Raw genomic sequence first — 18,422 nt, 5'->3', positions numbered from 1 at the left:
TAATTTTAAGGGCATAAGGAATATATATGTGAAGTCGGGACATTTTACTGGACACTGGACCTGTCTATCAGCTTAGAAGCTGAAGAGGGCCCTCTCTCATCGTTAGATGGAAGAGACTTTCCCTCTCAACTCACGTTCCATCTGAGTTACGAGGCCATGAAAGAGGCCTCATCATTGGAAGTCAAAGTGTATTTTTGTTGTGTTCTCTGTTTTGTTATAGTTAAGGTTCGTGTTGGTGCTATTGTTACCCACAGCACCAGGGGTGCAGAAGTCTTTTTTTTTTCTTTTTTATCTAGGCGTTCAGGGCTTCAATTATACTTAAATGACATACAATGCAAAATACCAAGTCAATTAAGGTCATTACATATAATGTAAATGGTCTAGGCAATCCAATCAAGAGAAGCAAAATTATGGCAAAATTAAAGAGGGAAGAAGTAGAAGTAGCTCTCCTCCAAGAGACACATTTATCAAATTCGGAACATGAAAAACTTATAAGATGGCGATTTAATCAATACTCGTCTTCCTATAGACAGGGCTCAAAGAGAGGGGTGGTAATCTTAATTTCTAAGAAATTAAATTTTGAGTGCATTTATGAAAAGAAAGACTTGGATGGGAGATTTGTTCTGGTCCGAGGTTATTTACAGGGTGCTTTAGTTACCTTCTTGAATGTTTACGCTCCTCCACTATCTGAGTGGACATTTTTCAAACAAATTTTTGAGTTATTAGTCTCGGAAGCGCAGGGCACCCTAATATGTGGTGGAGACTTCAATGTTAGACTACACCCAACCCTGGACTCATCAAAACCCTGCCACACAGGAGAAAAGAAGACTACTAAAAATATAAAAATAATGATGAGGGAGCTCGGTCTCTGTGATACTTGGAGAGAACTGAATCCGACTAAAAAAGACTTCACTTTTTTTTCTCACCCACATTTGATCTATTCTAGGCTTGATTATTACCTTATGTATCAAAGGGACATTTATAGGGTTACAAATTGCAATATCGGGACTATGGATTTATCAGATCATGCACCAGTCTACTTAAATGTAACATTAGACACCGAAAAAAAGAGGACCATTTGGAGCCTAAACACAGGGATCCTAGATCCAATGCGGGAACAAATAAGAACAGACATAAAGCAATATTTTGATGAAAACGACAACGGAGAAGTATCCCCACTAACTCTTTGGGATGCTTGCAAAGTGGTTCTAAGGGGAAAACTTATAGGCTACTGCTCGAGTTTGAAAAAACAGAGAAAAGCAAAAATTGAACAGTTACAGTCGGAACTGGAAAAATTAGAGAATGCACATAAAAAGACCCTAAATCCAGGAATAAAAATGGAAATGAGTAAGAAAAAAAACGAATTGAATGAAATTTACTCAAATGATATTAAGAAAAAATTAACCTTTCTAAAACAAAAATACTATGAAACCGGAAGTAAATCAGCTAAATTATTAGCTTACAAATTAAAAAAGCAACAGGCAGAAAATACAATTCATAAAATAAGAGACCCCATTACCAACTCTACACACTACAAAATAAAAGATATCCAACAAACCTTTGAAACATTTTATACCAATCTATATGCCCAACCCAAAACGGATGAAGAAGCGATGGAAGCTTTTTTAAAACTCATAAAATTACCCAAAGTGAGCGATGAACAAAATAGGTTTCTAATTGGTGAAATTACAGATGAAGAAATTAAAAAGGCAATATCACATTCAAGGATAAACAAAGCGTCAGGGCCAGACGGATTTCCGGCGGAGTGGTACAAAGAGATGAAGGACTTACTCACCCCAAGAATGAAAACTACATACAACTATGTGCTTAAAACTGGTATTGTTCCTCTCTCTTGGAAAGAAGCAGTGATCTCTGTGATACCAAAAGACGGTAAAGACAAGTTAGACTGTGGAAGCTATCGGCCGATAAGTGTTTTGAACCAAGACTATAAGATCTTTACCCACATCTTGGCAAAAAGAATTGAAAATATTCTCCCTCAGATAATAAGTCTAGATCAAACAGGTTTTATTCAGCAAAGGCAGACACAAGATAGCATTCGCCGAACGCTACATGTAATTGAGGAGATAAACAAAAATAAACTCCAGGCAGTATTGTTAAGTCTTGACGCCGAGAAGGCTTTTGATCGGGTTAATTGGGAGTTCCTATTTCGACTATTGGACAAATTTGGATTTCATCAAATTTTTATTAAAACTATTAAAGCACTATATAATAAACCAAAAGCCAGAGTAAAAACAAATGGAGCAATTTCAAACCCATTTGGCCTGGAAAGAGGGACTAGACAAGGCTGCCCGTTGAGCCCATTGTTGTTCGCATTGTTTATTGAACCGTTAAGTCAGGGGATTACTCAGAATAATAATATCTCTGGTATAAAAATATTAGACCAAGAATACAAGATTTCCTTATTTGCTGACGACGTTTTAATTAGTTTGTCAAACCCTGAAAATTCAATTTTGAAACTACTATCATTCCTAGATGCTTTTGGTTCTGTCTCAGGCTATAAACTGAACATCCAAAAGACCCAAATATTAAACTTCAATTACAAACCTAGCCAAAACATTACTTCTAAGATTCAAATAAAATGGGATCTAGAACATATGAAGTATCTGGGAGTCAACATCCCAAAAGATTTATCAAAGTTATACAACTTAAATTTTGATCTATTAAATAAAAAATTAAAGGAAGATATAAAGAGATGGAATCTTATTCCAATATTAAGTTTTGAATCTCGACTTGAATCGGTAAAAATGAACATCCTACCAAGGATATTATATCTATTCCAGACCCTCCCAATTGAAATAAATGATAAACAATTTAACGAATGGGATAAATTATTATCACGCTACATTTGGCAGGGGAAAAAACCGAGAATAAGGTTCCAAACTCTTCAAATATCAAAAAATAAGGGTGGACTGGCTCTTCCCTGCCTAAAAGATTACTATATATCAGCCCAGCTAAGGATCCTGTTTTGTTGGTGCGTCTCAGATTACAAAGCAAGATGGAAGGAAATTGAAGAAAACATATCGGGGACGACACCAATTCAAGCAAGAATAGGGGATAAAAGACTAATTAAATGCTTGATGGAAACAGGAAATAAATGGATCAACCTAACACTGAAAACATGGTTAAATGTTATCTCGAGATATGATATGTTAGAAGAGGTGAAGATTCTGAAATGGTGCTGCTATGATCTTGACTTTGCCCCAAATAAGATGGATGCCAACTATAGGAGATGGGTTAGCCTGGGTCTCTCCTCATATTGTACCTTGTTCAACCAGACAACACTGAAGAGCTTTCAGATGTTGAAAAGATTACATGGTCTCAACAATAGTGACTTTTTTAGATTTCTTCAGGTACGCCACCACCTAAACAGCACTATGTTAAAAAGTCAAAAGGCGTTGGAAAACAGTTTATTAAAAGTGTTTATCAGTGCTTATAGGACAGATTCCATGCTTAAAGTCATCTCTAGACTTTATAGAGGCCTGCAGGAAATAAAAACAGTGAATACCACATATATAAAACAAAAATGGGACAGGGAAACCAACAGCTGCCTTTCAGAAGATACCTGGATTAAATACTGTGAATTTCAGTGGAGGATATCATGCTCAAATACATGGAGATCTTTCGGCTGGAAGTGTCTCATTAGGTATTTCATTACACCTGCTCAGCAGGGCTACCACACAGGATCTTCTAGCTGTTGGAGGTTGTGTCGTTCTCAGGAAGCCAATCACTACCATTTGTTCTGGGCCTGTCCAAAAATAAATATTTTCTGGCGCAAGGTTTATTCAGAACTAACAACAATATTTGGTACTGTCATCACATTTAACTGGGACGAACTTCTTTTTGGTTTTGTACACTCAGCTAATGTAAGTGAGAAAAATAAATATTTATTTGGAATACTGAGTCTAGCTGCTAGAAAAGCAATTACAAAGAAATGGCTCAAGCCAGACGTCCCATCTATAGATGAATGGTATGATATTATTTACGATGTGTATGTAATGGAAAGAATCACTTTTTCAATGAGGCTCCAGCAATCCAAATTCAATGACATCTGGAAGCAATGGAAAATGTACATTTCTCTGAAACGCCCTTCTTTTGTTTAAGTTTCTTTTCTATATCAAGTTGTACTTGATTGGTTACACTTTGCTGTAATTTTGTGACAGAAAACACCCCATGTTCATGTTGTGTTACTTTATAAAATGCTTTGTAAAAGGAAAAACAATAAATATAAAAAAAAAAAAAAAAATAAAAAATAAATCAGAAGTACCATCTGATGAATACCTGAAAATCCTGTTTAAAAACAAATTGCTTAAGATTCATATAATACTGGTCTCAAAACAGACAACTACCTTCATTTTCTTTCCATATGACCCAGAGTCCTAGAGATTTATACAGTGAGCATTACTGCTCTTTTTTAAGTGATGTGGACATGTGACAGGTTGTTATCTCAAAGCCAAAGATGGTTTGACACAAGGTGGATGCTTAAAGATGCTCAACCACCTATGAGTCCTCAGTCCTCCACAGACACATATGTGAACACAACATGCAGAAGCAGTGAAACCTTTTTCTTAAGTGTGGGCTGTTTCTGACTGTGGATCAGCAGGCCCTCTGTGGTCATAAAACAAATCTAAAGGTGTATAAATGTGCTGAGTTGCAGAGAGTTGCACAGTTGCAGAGCAATTCCTATCAGTCCATTATGTAGACAGCTCTGGAGTCGGCCAACACATATTTTGCATTCTAGTTGCCATTTGACTGCAGTCAAATCATGACGACGATTGACGATGACGAGTTTTCAGAGGAAGGTAAATTAGGACACAACTACACTACAGGCCAAAAGTTTGGAAGCAAGATCAAATTTGTGTAGAAAGATCACTGGTATACTTTGCAACAGAATGAACATGGTCATTATTAAAAGAGTCACTTTTCAGGATACAGAATTATCAGGTGTACTTGCTTATAGACTTTGCTTTCTTCAAAGTAACCTCCTCTGGCTTTAACAACAGTATGGCAAATATGAGGCAACTGTTGCACAAGTTTTTTAAAGCTTTATATAGTTCATAAATGAGAGACTGCTGATTTGTGGGATGCACTTTTCTGACTGATCAATCCAATCCGTCCCACACAAGCTCAATTGGAGAAAGGCCTGGAGACTGAGAAGGCCAAACCATTTTTCGAAGTGTACACCTTCCTCTTCCTTTTCTTACCTTTTTCTATCATCATAAGTTTATTCTAGTCTCTTCAGGGTGTAGTGAACTTATTTGTTGGACACCATTAGGTGTCCCACAAAGAGGTTCACTTCAATTTATCTTCCGGTGTATCCTTCTTTCCTCAATGTACAAATCTGTACACTTGTTTCTTTACTCGGCTGTTTCTGTCTAGCCATTTCTGTGGTACAGTAGTTTGTCAGACATATGAACACAGTTGAGATTTATTTGGATTTTTGTACACAAACTCTCAAAAGCCAAAGAGCTGAAGTGAATAATGCAAACTGTGTTTGTTTTTTACTTTTGCACTTAAGTTGTGACTCTGGCACATCTTCTCAACCCTCTTTTCTTTTGGTAACATTTCTTCAGCAATGGTCTGGTAACATCAATGTATTATCTAAAGGTAAATTGAGGAAAATGGTGCATATCAATGAAAGTAAAGTCTGATCTTACAGTAAATACATCCCAAATTCATAGAACTCATACTGTTTTTTAAGGAAGGCATTGTGAACAGAAACTTGAAGTTGCTTCCAAATGTTTGGCCTGCATTGGCCCTACTTCCAAACTTTTGGCCTGTAGTGTAGGTCTTTCAGCTGCTTTGCTGTTTACCTCACCCAGTTTGCCAGTGGGCCAAGGGCCATTTGGCAGCACCCACCGGTCACCCACAACGCCCCCACACCATCGACCTTGTCCTCTAACTACCATTGGGAGTCTCTGCACCTTTACCTGCTGACCTCTTTCAAAATGTCAGTTTCTCTCCTAGACTGTGCTGCTTGTTTTACAGATCCCTCTCACTCTGCTGCGAGAGGTTAAGGTTACTTGTAATGGAGGTAAATCTTACAAACCTATGAACTTCTCCTATCTGTCTCACTCTTGTTTTCTTCTCTTTTTCTGTATATTGTATTCTCTTTGTCAATACTTAGAATCTCTTCTGATCCAATTCTCTTCCTCTCTTTGTTCACTGAGTTGATTTGTGTTTGCTCATGTATAAGAGCAATGATTATGAAGGGTAACACCAAGAGTTTGATGTAAACCATAAACTTTGGTTGTATTTGTTGGTTCTATCCTTCTAACTTGGCCTTGTGCAAGCTTTTGTAGACTTCCTTAACCTACAGTAATGTTTTTCTAAATGTCTGAACCAGTGTATTTTTGGCTGATCTTGAGGGTTGATATTTTACTTAAGTGCAGTGTTTGTTTTGACACAAAACCAAGGCTTAAGGCTTTTTAGGAAGATACTTGTTAATATGTGACCTGGCCTACTAAGCAGTTACAATGTCAATTTGCCATTATAACTACGCTTCCTTTTTGTAATTGGTTATTTCAGTTAATATTTATTTAGTAATTAGTCCCATGATTGTATTTTGTACTGTTAGACTGAAAACTGCTTGTAAACACCTATTTGGTACTGATGGGATACACTAGAATAGACTGGTGTCAAAAGGCAAGTATTTATAAGGAAATTACATCCATGATTCTCATTTTTCTCTCTCTTTTTCCAGGATGTATGGATAGTTTATTGATGCAGTCAGCTGGGAAAAGTCACTTACTAATCAAAAAGATGTTTTGTCTTTACGTTTACCCAGGTTACGGCACCAGGCACACAAAGAGCTGTATGCATACAAACAAGTAAGCCTTCCAGTGACACACACACACACACACACACACACACACACACACACACACACACACACACACACACACACACACACACACACACACACACACACACACACACACACACACACACAGCTATATGGAAATCACCAATTATCTAGCAGAAATGAAGTGTGAGAGTACTGTCTGAGCATTTGCATGGGGAAAATCCCCAGAAGAAGATCCCCTCCTGTTTCTAAATGTCTATTCAACCTGAATTAATTCGCTGAGTCCTCTGGCAACTGCAGGTGTGTCGGGGTTAAGCTGTTTGATGGATGTAGCCCATTTCAAAAATACTTGAACGTTATGTGAGAACACAACTGCAACATCACAACTCCTGAACTGTAGTGAAGCTGAAGGGAAGCGGTTAGTGCTGAGCGTGTCAGTGGGGTTTAGCCTGCAGAGCTAGTCAGGGCAAGTGATGGAGGGCAACCATGACTCGTAGGCCCTTCAATTATGTAATACCAGAATGTACTGCCACCCAATTAAATGTCAGCGTTAAACACATGGACACACACACACACACACTGACCACAGTGTTTTTGTTTTTTTCTTTCATCACTACCTGCCAGTTTAAAACATGGACTTGTCCAGGTCATCTGTGAGTTATGTTATGTAAGACCATCATGCTCATGTAGAAGACACACATACTGCACATACACAGACTTGTGTTCATGCATTTGCTGGAATCCCGCAGCTATATTGTATTTAATCCTGTTAAATCACAGCCATTTTTAGCTGTTAAGTCCCCAGTGTATGTCCAGAGGAACTGTTTTCTGTGATGTTATTACAGCATTAGTGTCTATCAGTGACTAATCTGTCATAATTATCCTCCTCAGGTCATTCAGAAGGAAAAAGTCAAAGAGCTAAATTTGCATGAGGTAAGCACTTATCTTTTTTCACTCAGCCATTATCAGTTGATGACGGTTTAATATCACACGTGTTCCCTTTTAACGACAAAGACTATCTGGTGGGCAGAACACTCTGTAATGTAACCTGACAAGCACACGCTGTACTGTTGTATCAGCCACTTTTGGACTAACCAGTCATATGCTTCTCAGTCTTAACAATGCCTCAGCCACAATGTATTAACATCCTTTGCGTCATCCATTTCTTACTTTTATCCTCTTCGTAGTGCAGTTACATGGAGACCCATAATGCACTGGGCCCTCAATTGATTTAAATTAAAGTGCTAAGCCCTGGGGCTCTTAGGGGGCAATTTATGTGTTACTTACAACCATAATGGCTTAGCTTCAAATGGACAATAGATTGCTCCAAATGGTACAAACTATTGTTATGTAATGTTTATGATAAGTATGTAGTCTCAGGACATATAGTGATACCTGTGCAGTCCAGTGCACCTCTAGGCCTTTGAGAGAGTGTTTTATGGTGTTGACTTGTTTTGAAACAGTGATGAAACACGTTTGTCATTTAACACTGAGCACACCCATCTTGGCACACTGTCACGTGAAAACTAGCATCTTGTGGTTAAGCCATGAGTGTCCTCACTACCATTGTTATGTAATGCTGTATGCCAGCTCAACTTGGTCGGAAAATTACAGCGAACAGCATGTAGAGTATCAGCACTGGCTTTTACAGTGGAGAAACGGTGGTCTCCGGCCAAGAGCACCATCCCTGTAACACTGCAGTGCAAATGAAATGTTAACAATAGCATCTTCATGTGTGCTTTGGCATGGGGATAAACACAGTTTATTGTCAGCCGCGTTGGAATTTCCCAGTGTCCCATCAGGAATCAGGCTTTCATTGTTGATGTTATTGGAAACTGAGCGAAAGCATCAGAAGGTGTCATGTGAGTGAAGTCCATGACAGAGTAACCAAGCTGTGTTTGTGTAAGGACAATAATATGCACACACAGACACACATGCTCGCACACACATTAGCCTGGGTGAGTGACCCAGTTTAGAAGACTCCCACACCACAGGATCACTGGAGACGGAGACATGACTATAGACTATGAGCTGCACAGATTCAGTCTCAGCATTTTATCAGAGAATCTAGAGCTGAGGTAATATGAGCTCGGTTTACTGCTTAAGTCTTGTAGTTTGTATGATGTGTAATCTGACCAGATGACTGCTTATTTTTCAGCATCTGTTTGACCCAAATCTTCCTTTAACACTCCCATATGGTGCATGTAAAGAATACCACGGTAAAGAATGCATGTCATACGATATGGCATAAAAGTTGAGGCACCTTCTCTTTGTTACTATGTTCGCCAGCAGTTCTTTTGGCCTATTTTTTCACACAGGTTTCACACAAATGCACATAGAATAGAATACTACTACTACTACATACAATGAGCATTCACACATTACTAAAAAACAGAACAAAACAAAAAACACAGCTAGTCCTAATATAAATAAACAGTGGGCACATCCAATGGACGCTCCACCCCTCTAATAACCAAGACTCTGTTGTTTAGAGGACGGTTGTAAACGCTGAACTGATTGAGATGTTCTGCATGAGAGATTTGTGAGCAGGCAGATTTTGTGTTTGTTTTGTTCTGTTCTGTTTACTCACAAAATCTCAGTGTAATTAGTGTCTGTTTAACTGAGGAAGGAGCTCATTATGTAATCAGCCACTGGGACGATGCTACAGTATAGTGTTGAGAATAGTTGAGAGCCACGGTAATAATACAATCATTGTTATTACTGTGTTTAAAAATAAGAGGTTTGTAAAGTCAGTGCCACAAATATATTTACACAAACTGACACTGGAAAGAGAAAGGGTTGAGTGACACATAGAAAATAACTCATAACTACAATACACCCCAGTCGGTTGTAAAAGGAGAGATTGTGTAATTACATTTCTCGTGGCTCCAGAAAGTATTCAGACCCCATTTATTTTCCTAACTTTATTGTCTTTATGGGAAAAAAAACTCATTTTTCAGTGTATACTTGACAACCCATAATGACACAATTAAAACAAACTAATTAAAATCAAAAGCCAAAAACATTTGCATCTTCAGTACTGGCATTTCAGTGGCACTTCACGTATATCCTGTTATTCCCGAGCTTCATGAATGCCCTCTGGCACAAATAGAAGTGTTTGGAGACAAAAATGAAAGCAAGTGGATGCAGATCTGGAGAGAGGGAAAAATGAGAAGCAGTTGGCATTAATTTACTTGGTAGTTGCTCTTTACAAAACAGAAAGTAACAGGAAAGTGGGTTGGGCTGATACAGAGGTGGTGCCAAGGTGCCAGGCAACATGTTCTCATCACTAGAGAGGGTTAGGGTTGGAGAGACAGAGAAAGGGACCTGTTGTTCTGAAAACAACCCCACTTATGTTAGGTTCTCTCCTTTTCTCTCCAACTTAAATCTTGCCCTGTTGCTAACCGTGACTGGATCATACTTTTTCAAAATTGTTGCTTGTGCTTGACATGTGAAACATTGATTTGTCTTAGGCTGATCCTTTTTTATTTTTATTTTTTTACATATTTGTTTTGAGAGGTTACCACCAAATTAAGTCCATGTTTTTTTGCATGGAGTCTCTAACTAAAGCTTACAGGATTAATTGACTTAATTGTGAAAAAAAAAGTCTCTGTCAAAAGTTGGCAAAGAGTGCCAGATCGCAGCTGTGAGTGTGACATGGCAGACAAGGCAATGAAAAGAACAAAAACGCTGATCCATTCACCAATAAAGAGAGCAAAGCAGACATCTTAACAGAGGATTGTTCTGTGTCCAAAAATCCTCAGGATAGAAAGCTAAGAGCCCTCATGCTGTTCTTTTCATCCTCACTTGTCCATTCACTCCCAGGAAAGAAGAGCTGAGAAAAAGAAAATCTGTGTGGCTAAAAGAAGTGATAGTTGCAGGGTACAGCAGCCAAAACACAGTTTGCCAAATTAAAATCCTCTTTCATGAAAGTGTTACCCCCTGGGTTGATGGCGTTTAGTGATGGGAATTCTGTGTGGACTACGTTTTTTGCTGATTCTTGTCTGTTTTCTCACAAAATGTCCAGTTCCACATGCAAACTGTAACACTGTGACTGTGACTAATTCTACTTGTGTGGAGAGGGTGTAGTCGGATTTGTGCTACATGCGTAATACATATGGTGCAGTTGTGGTTACAGCTGACATGGCATCTGACCGCAGTGACCAAGATTTATCAAAATCCCAGAGACCAGAAACTTGTAGTTTGAGAGTGAATTGATTGATGAGTATTTGAATCAAATCAGCTCTCTTGATGACAGAAGTTGCAGAAAGAAGCATCTGGATGAGAATCAAAAAAGTCCTTTTTTGCTATAAGACCCAATTTTTCATCAATTTGTGAATTTTGTACCCTTATCCAAGATGTGCCTACAGTATACTTATAGCACTTGGTTTGAGATATCATATCAGGCATTCATATATTCATCTTCTGTACCACTTATCCTCACTAGGGCTGCATGGGAGCTAGAGCCTCTCAGCTGAGGCAGGGTACATCCCGGACAGGTCGCCAGTCTATCACAGGGCGAAAATACAGACAGACGACCATTCACACCTACGGGCAATTTAGAGTCGCCAATTAACCTAACCTGCAGTGCATACTGATGTTGAAACTGAAATTGTCATTAGATTGGGATGCCAATAGGTCGTTGTGTTCAATTCAATGGCTTCAACTAAACCTGGAAATTCAGTCTGATGAAAATGTATATTTGATAAATGTAATTGAAAGACAAGACCTTCTATTACCTTCTAGGTACTTAGATGAAGGTGGAATCATCTGATTTGAGATTGGGTTGTAATTGTCCAATCAGTTGTAGATTTGAACTTTGGCTGCTGATTTTACAGCACTTTTGTTTACAGATGTTCACAGAAGCGCGTCTCCTTTCAATCTGTCTTAGTGTAACTTCACTACTAATTTTTATTTAGATTTTCTTTACAAACACAAATCTTTAGGAATTTCTCCTGTTATGTAACATTTGTACAAAGATAATAAACATATATATATATATATATATACTGTATATTGAGCCTTTCTTTCTTTTTATATTGTCATAGAAGATTCTCATGATTTTTTGGGATGTGAAATGTAGAAAGGCTTGTTCATCACATCACACAGGTCTTAAACCGGTAGTGTCTTGCTTCAACGCGTGTGCATTCAAAATGAAGGCAAACAACCACAACCCATCCAACCAAATTTCCTCGGTGGTCCTAAAAGATCACCAGCCAGGGATATTGGACTAAACTGACAATAACTAGAAGCTATGAAGATCTCAGAACATGAGCAAAAAGTCATGAAAACCTGTTTGCTGTAATTCTCTTTTACCTTGTACCACTTGTCTCAGGTTGGCTTGGGTCCTTTGCAATGTGGTAAATTCCTGTAGTCTTTCTCACACTTGCTCTTTGGGAACAAGTCGATTTGCTTTCCGCCACAGTGATCTCTGACAGTTTTTTTTTCCTGTGTAAGGAAAGAAAATACATTACCACTAAAATGTAGTCACTAAGTCCTCAAATCCCCAGTGTGAGTTAAGTCAGAGTTATATAAGAGAGCAGAACTTGGGCAGTTACTGCTCTCTTGTTTGTTTCAAATTTTTTGCAGATGTTGGCCAGTTTTCTTTTTCCATGTGTACTTAACCTCTTCTGTTTGAATAGTTTGTTTCCAATCCACCAACATAAACTCAAATTAAACCCAAAAAGAACCAAACACCAGAGAACAACCTCCAAATTTAAAGTTGTTGCATAACCCTCCTCAGAAGATATCTCTAACCGCCCTTCTCACTTTCAGATATGTGCAGTGTGCTTGGAGGAGTTCAAACAGAAAGACGAGCTGGGGATCTGTCCATGCAAACATGCCTTTCATAGGAAGTAAGTAGAAGGTTTTATCAACATGTGCAAATACAGATTTACACCACTGAAGATGTCATTTTCATTGACCTTTTTCTGCTCTTTGACATCCTAACCCACAGTTAGAAAATTATAAAACAGACACATTTCTGTGAATAAAACAAACAAGTCATTCTCAACAAGTGGATTTAAAAAAAGTTCATAATTATATATTTTAGCACAATAAAACTCAAGTCGAATGTGTTTGAAGTGAGAAAATACACAGGACATGATAGATTGCTTGAGCCAACTTTATCCCACACCTCCCCCAGTGCCCTGACCATTTCAACTGAGTTGTTTATATCAGCACGACACCTCCCTTGGCCTAGTTTTTTTCCCCCAGTTGCTGCAAGAGTGGTCACTACTCACTGAATCCACTGTATAAACATTCATTTTAGTGTGTGTGCGAGTAAAGCCATGTTGTTTTTAAGAGAAAACAGACATTCCAAGCAAAGCTTTACCAAACAAGAAACCTGCAATGACGATCATGCTATCATCTTGGAAGCACAGAAAACATACATTCATGAATATAACACAGAGAGTGCATATCCGTGTCTCGTACTCATGTGGAAGTCACTACTCAAGTTTGATGAACTTTATACCAACAACAGCTGTGTCACAAGTTTGTTATTATGAAACTCATACTTACATACAGCAAAGTGTGACCACAACTACCAATTATTTGCATCACTATTTCTCATGAAAAACTACACTATTTACTTTTCTGTCACAATGTATGAAACTAATTAAGAAGCACAAGTATGTAGAATGAAAACTTTGTTTGTGTATGAAGGGAGATATAATTAGCTGCAGTAAATCCTGACTGTGAATCGCTGCATTTTAATCCCATATTTCACTACTACTGTGGGAAATGTGAGGAAATGTTGGCACCACTGTGGAGTACAGGGTTAACTGTACCTAGCAAGTATATACAGTATGTCACTGACCATGATTTAATTTATTATACACATTAAATGAATGAAGCAGTGGCCGTTGTAGGTTTGGAAAGTGCATGCAAATGTTTGTAGAGACAGGGTGTGGTCGTCTTGGGCTTTTTTGGAGATTTTTTCATTGACAAATTCCTGGAATAACATGTTTCATAGCCAACAAAACAAAACATCAAACTATCTTAATAACACCAAACTACCCTCTACTCCTGTGGTTGAACACCAGTGAGGCTGGGATTTCCTTTCAGTTGGATTGTGACATATAAGAATCAAGTTAAACCAAGTTCACATATTCTGTGTCCTCTGTTGTCTTCTTTGCCTTAACTCTGTCCCTGTTGCATCCTCTCTCTCCCAGGTGCCTCATTAAGTGGTTGGAGGTGAGGAAAGTGTGCCCGCTGTGCAACATGCCCGTCTTGCAGCTCGCCCAGCAGGCTGGCAGCACAGATGCAGCTGTGCCAATACAGCAGCCTCTGCCTGGCATCGAGAACCTGGTGTAGCAGACTGCGTCTCTCTCACACAGTACACTACAGACACACAAACACACATCCCATCACTCATGCTCTCACCTGTACAGGTACACTTTGGTATGAGTCTGTGGACAGACAGGAGAAAGTGGAGTTACTGCACGCTCACAGCGGTGAATCGGCAGCCATTGTCACCTCTTGTATCTTTGCATTGGTTCACAAAAGGATTTCCTGATATCAGTTCTGACTGAGATTCAGCTGTTTTCATGTTTTTCTTTTCGCGGACAATGAAGAAGAGTTGATCTAGAAGAAGTTTCCTTCGCGGCCATGATGTGGTCTGTAACTTTGTCACAACCAAAGCACTTTTCTGGGGACACCAGCTAAAGACCAGGATGAAAAAAAAATCACAAAAGCCAAGAACTACAATACACTAAAATATTTTTTCCCTTTTCTTTTTCTTTTTTTTGAACAAGCACTTTACAAGAAGTCAAACCTTAATTGCTTGTGATCATAGTAGCAAAGTCATGTTTTATATTTTATCATTTACTATTATTTCTGTGCACAGTGGAAAGCCACATGGGTTTTCATTTTTAATTTGTGAACTTTAATTTTTGGATTAAAAAAATTAAATATATATATATATATATACATATACGTATATATCTCTCAAAGGGACAACAATACTTATGTCGGTAGATGTCAGGAAATTTGGACAAAGATTTCTGTTCAAATTGCACACACAGACACATATGAAAAAAAAACCTCAAACCAACCTCGGGACTTTATGTCTGACTAAATGTGAAAGGTTTGAATGTTCGAAACCCAGAATTTTACACACAAACATAAACACGACACTAACACAATTTACTATATGAAGCCTATAGAATTTGTTCTCATCACCTGTATCACATTGATTCATGCCAATGTTACTGTTGTTATTATCGTTTTTCATTACTCTGTCAAAGCAGAGAGGTGATACAGTGAACAAATTTTATTTTGATTTACCTAACAAATTTACCGGGCAATGACCTCTACACACGAGGGTTGGTAGGCAAACGCAGGCAACTTGCCGTAAACCCAGGCATTTGTCATTATCTTGTTTTGAGAGGGGAGGGGGACAATTCAGGATCTTTCCAACAGTAAATCTAAATTTCAAACTAACTACTTGAACTACTGTGATGATCTAAGTAATATAAGTGGATATAACCTGGCACTCTGTCTTGAAACCGGTTTTGCAGAACAACCACCATTAATGAGGCAATACGAAACAAAATCCATAAAGAAAAACCCGTAAATGTTCCAGTTTTATCTTGCTCTGCTACTGCATCATTTTTATTTTATTGAAGCTGAGCGGTGTGAATGTTTTGATGGCTTGAGACACTTTGCAAAACAAAGCAACAACATTTCAAACTTTGGTCTGCATTTTACGAGCATCACATATCCAGAGAGAACATGACTGACCACTCATTTCAGGAAGAGATCATAGTGAACTCTTACTTAAAATGTGCAGCACACTCAGTTGCAGTTATCTATGCTTCTACCCCAGTTAAGTAATTTATTTTTGTATTTATTATAATTTCTTGGTACAGCTACTTTGAGTGAATGAGTTTTGCAGATTGACACCTGCATCACAAGTACTGCCCTCAGCATGTCATCAGCATATCCTTTGGGAATGTTACACACCACTTTGTAAAACACACATACATGCACAGAGGGAGGGGCACAAGCCCCTGACTTGCCTGCCGTAGAGTCAATGGTCAGCAGGTTGTAATGAAGCAGCATTTTCATTCACACACACACATACACACACACACACACACACACACACAGGGTAGTTCAGCTTTTTGGCTGCAGTATTCTGGTGCTTTCGCCTCTCTCTCTCTTTCTGTACGGTACAGGGTGCTTTTTGTGTTGCGCCACACATACAGTAACTCTGAGCCCTGCTTTTGTGTATGTTTTTTGTCCTCATCTTCTTTTAGCTGCATTTGGTAAATGTGTTGTGGGGAAAATGTGCTGATGTAAAAGGAAAGGGGGCAAAAAGAGCTGTGCTTCAACAAGACAAGTTGGAGTGTATGTTTTCCCTGTGGTGTGTATTGTCCAATGACAATCATACATAGTCTATAAAGGCACAATCTGACTGTCATCCAAATGTAAATAAAGCAGTAAACTAAAGAAATTGAACCTGGTGTCAGGCTTGATAAGAAGAGATGCCCTAGACCGAAATCTAATGTTTGGGATCTTTTCTTTCAGATTTATATTTGGAATTCTGCTTTAAAAAAAAACACAGAAATCCAATTTGTCTTTTTGTTAAAATACTTTATGTCAAATTTAAACAGTAAGAAAAAGGCTGATTGTGCCTTTAAGAACACTATATTATTTATATTTATCCTGTAACATCAAACACTGTCATGGACAGAGTTGCACAGGTTCCCCAGTACATAGGCAGTGGGACAAGTGACAATGCATTTCACCCTCTGTGGCAGAAAAGCATTGTTACTCCCATCTCTGTGGTTTGACTGTTTCATCTCTGTTGAATGTGTGCACTGACTGCACACGCTCCACAATGGTGACCTGTGAGTTGGGGTCAGAGCATGCAGCAAGGTGAAAATGTCAACATTTAGGTGAAAGCAAAAGCAGGGTTTCTCTGTCACATGTGTAGCGTTTCAGTTCGAAGTCACATGCCCTAAACGAGGTCCAGGCCTCACACAGAATGCAGTGCTTTGTTATCACAGATTACCACTTTAAACTAAAAATGAAATCAGAGAAAGATGATTTCCACATTAGCCTTATTTGAACAAAATCTGCCTCACTTACAAAAACAAAAAACAGGGCAATGACAATTGGCAATATAGCAACCTCTTCACGCTACGGTTACCAGTGATTTGCTTTCTGATTGGAAGCACGTCACCTGGCGTGTCACTGAAAAGGTTGTGGTGTTTATGTTGAACAAAATATGCAACGTTAAGGCTCCTTCAGTGTGTTGTGTGATATACTGTGTTTACTACCTTCTCACTTCTCAGTCTTTGGTTGTGAAGAGGCAGTGACTGTTTCTTAGAACTTCAGTTTCACTGCAGATGTTACAAAGTGAAACCCAGCATCCTTGGTCACACATTATCTCCCAAAACTTTCACTGACTGCATTTAGCATTGGCAAGTAATTCTGCCGCTGCCCCTGAAGAATGACACTTTTCTTTCCTTTTAAGCTCAGTGCTAATAAGTCTTAAAGCTTTGTTCCTGCTAATTGTTTTGTCCTTGAATGTATGGTCCATGAGAGAAAGAAATGAAAATGAGATTCCTTGAGAAAGCATGCTATTTTGCATAGTCAAGTTGCCACTGATATCACCATTGTTAATTGTATGTAGAGAGTAGCGTCAGTAGTAGTGTATTTATACATAAGGTGCACAAGAGATGCTCCTTCATATAAACTAAATGGCAGCTGAACACTTCTGCCATTTGGCCATCTCAAGTGTTGTGTTTGATTGTAAACACTTTTAGCCTTTCCACCTGTACTTCCCTGTTTTCCTCCTGTGTGCCGTCCTAATCCCACTTAAAACAAAGTGCCAACCCAGAATTAAGTATTACGAATCAAAGTCCGAGCCAACAAGAAAGAAGGTCCTCCATCTTTGGAGAAAAAGAAAAAGAAAAAAGGGGGAGTCGGCGTCAGTCTATGGCCAAAAAAAGACATAAAATTGAGCCAGTCATGAATATAGTAATGAATGGCTTCCCACCAGTGAAATCATCATTGACGTCAGTGCTGCTTCTGAATGAACTCCATTATAAATAGACAAGACACAATCAGATGCAATGTACCACCTCACATCAAAAATTAACTCACTAACTCAGATAAGATACTCAACAGAAAGTCTCTGGATGAAGGCATCAGAAAGCCCATTATGATTGTCCCCTCAGGACGCAGCATTTGATGGCTGAATTTGATGAAACTGTTTTTATTAAAAAAAAAAAAAAAAAAAAAAAACAGAGCATTGGTACACTTTCCCTTAGTAGATGAGGGGTTTCACTATAATTTCCATGGTTGGTTTTAGCAACCAGACCATTTAGGATTCTCTAGCACTGCCTCCCTGAAATGATCTTTCTTCTTGTTTGTACGGTGTGTTATTTATTCCTCTGTAGCTCTCGTAGTGTCCTTCCAACTCACGAAGAACTTCCCCTACTTTGTCCAAACAATCCCCCCACCCCACCCACTTTTACCAGTGTACCTGAGTACACCCTCTGCCCTCACCCCCGATCCCCTTTTTTGTTAACACTGATTATGTTTGTGGACTCTCACAGACATTGTTTGTAAAACTAAGAATTCT

At 38.6% G+C, this 18,422-nt stretch overlaps 1 protein-coding gene across 2 annotated transcripts in view; it reads left to right on the top strand.

The window, feature by feature from the left end:
* Positions 1–17,887, top strand: part of rnf24 (ring finger protein 24) — a 35,997-nt gene extending 18,110 nt beyond the window's left edge. For both annotated transcript variants that reach the window (XM_083997757.1, XM_083997756.1), the window contains exons 3-6: positions 6,806–6,848; positions 7,715–7,756; positions 12,599–12,678; positions 13,999–17,887. In XM_083997757.1, the coding sequence (XP_083853883.1) occupies positions 6,806–6,848; positions 7,715–7,756; positions 12,599–12,678; positions 13,999–14,140 (307 nt within the window). In that variant the 3' untranslated portion in view covers positions 14,141–17,887. The remainder of the gene's footprint in view (positions 1–6,805; positions 6,849–7,714; positions 7,757–12,598; positions 12,679–13,998) is intronic.
* The last annotated feature ends 535 nt before the right edge of the window (positions 17,888–18,422 follow it).

Source organism: Trachurus trachurus, assembly GCF_905171665.1.
Source record: "Trachurus trachurus genome assembly, chromosome: 1".
Taxonomy (NCBI): Eukaryota; Metazoa; Chordata; class Actinopteri; order Carangiformes; family Carangidae; genus Trachurus; species Trachurus trachurus.
Note: the sequence above shows the minus strand (reverse complement) of the source record. Positions and strands in the feature narration are given on the sequence as shown.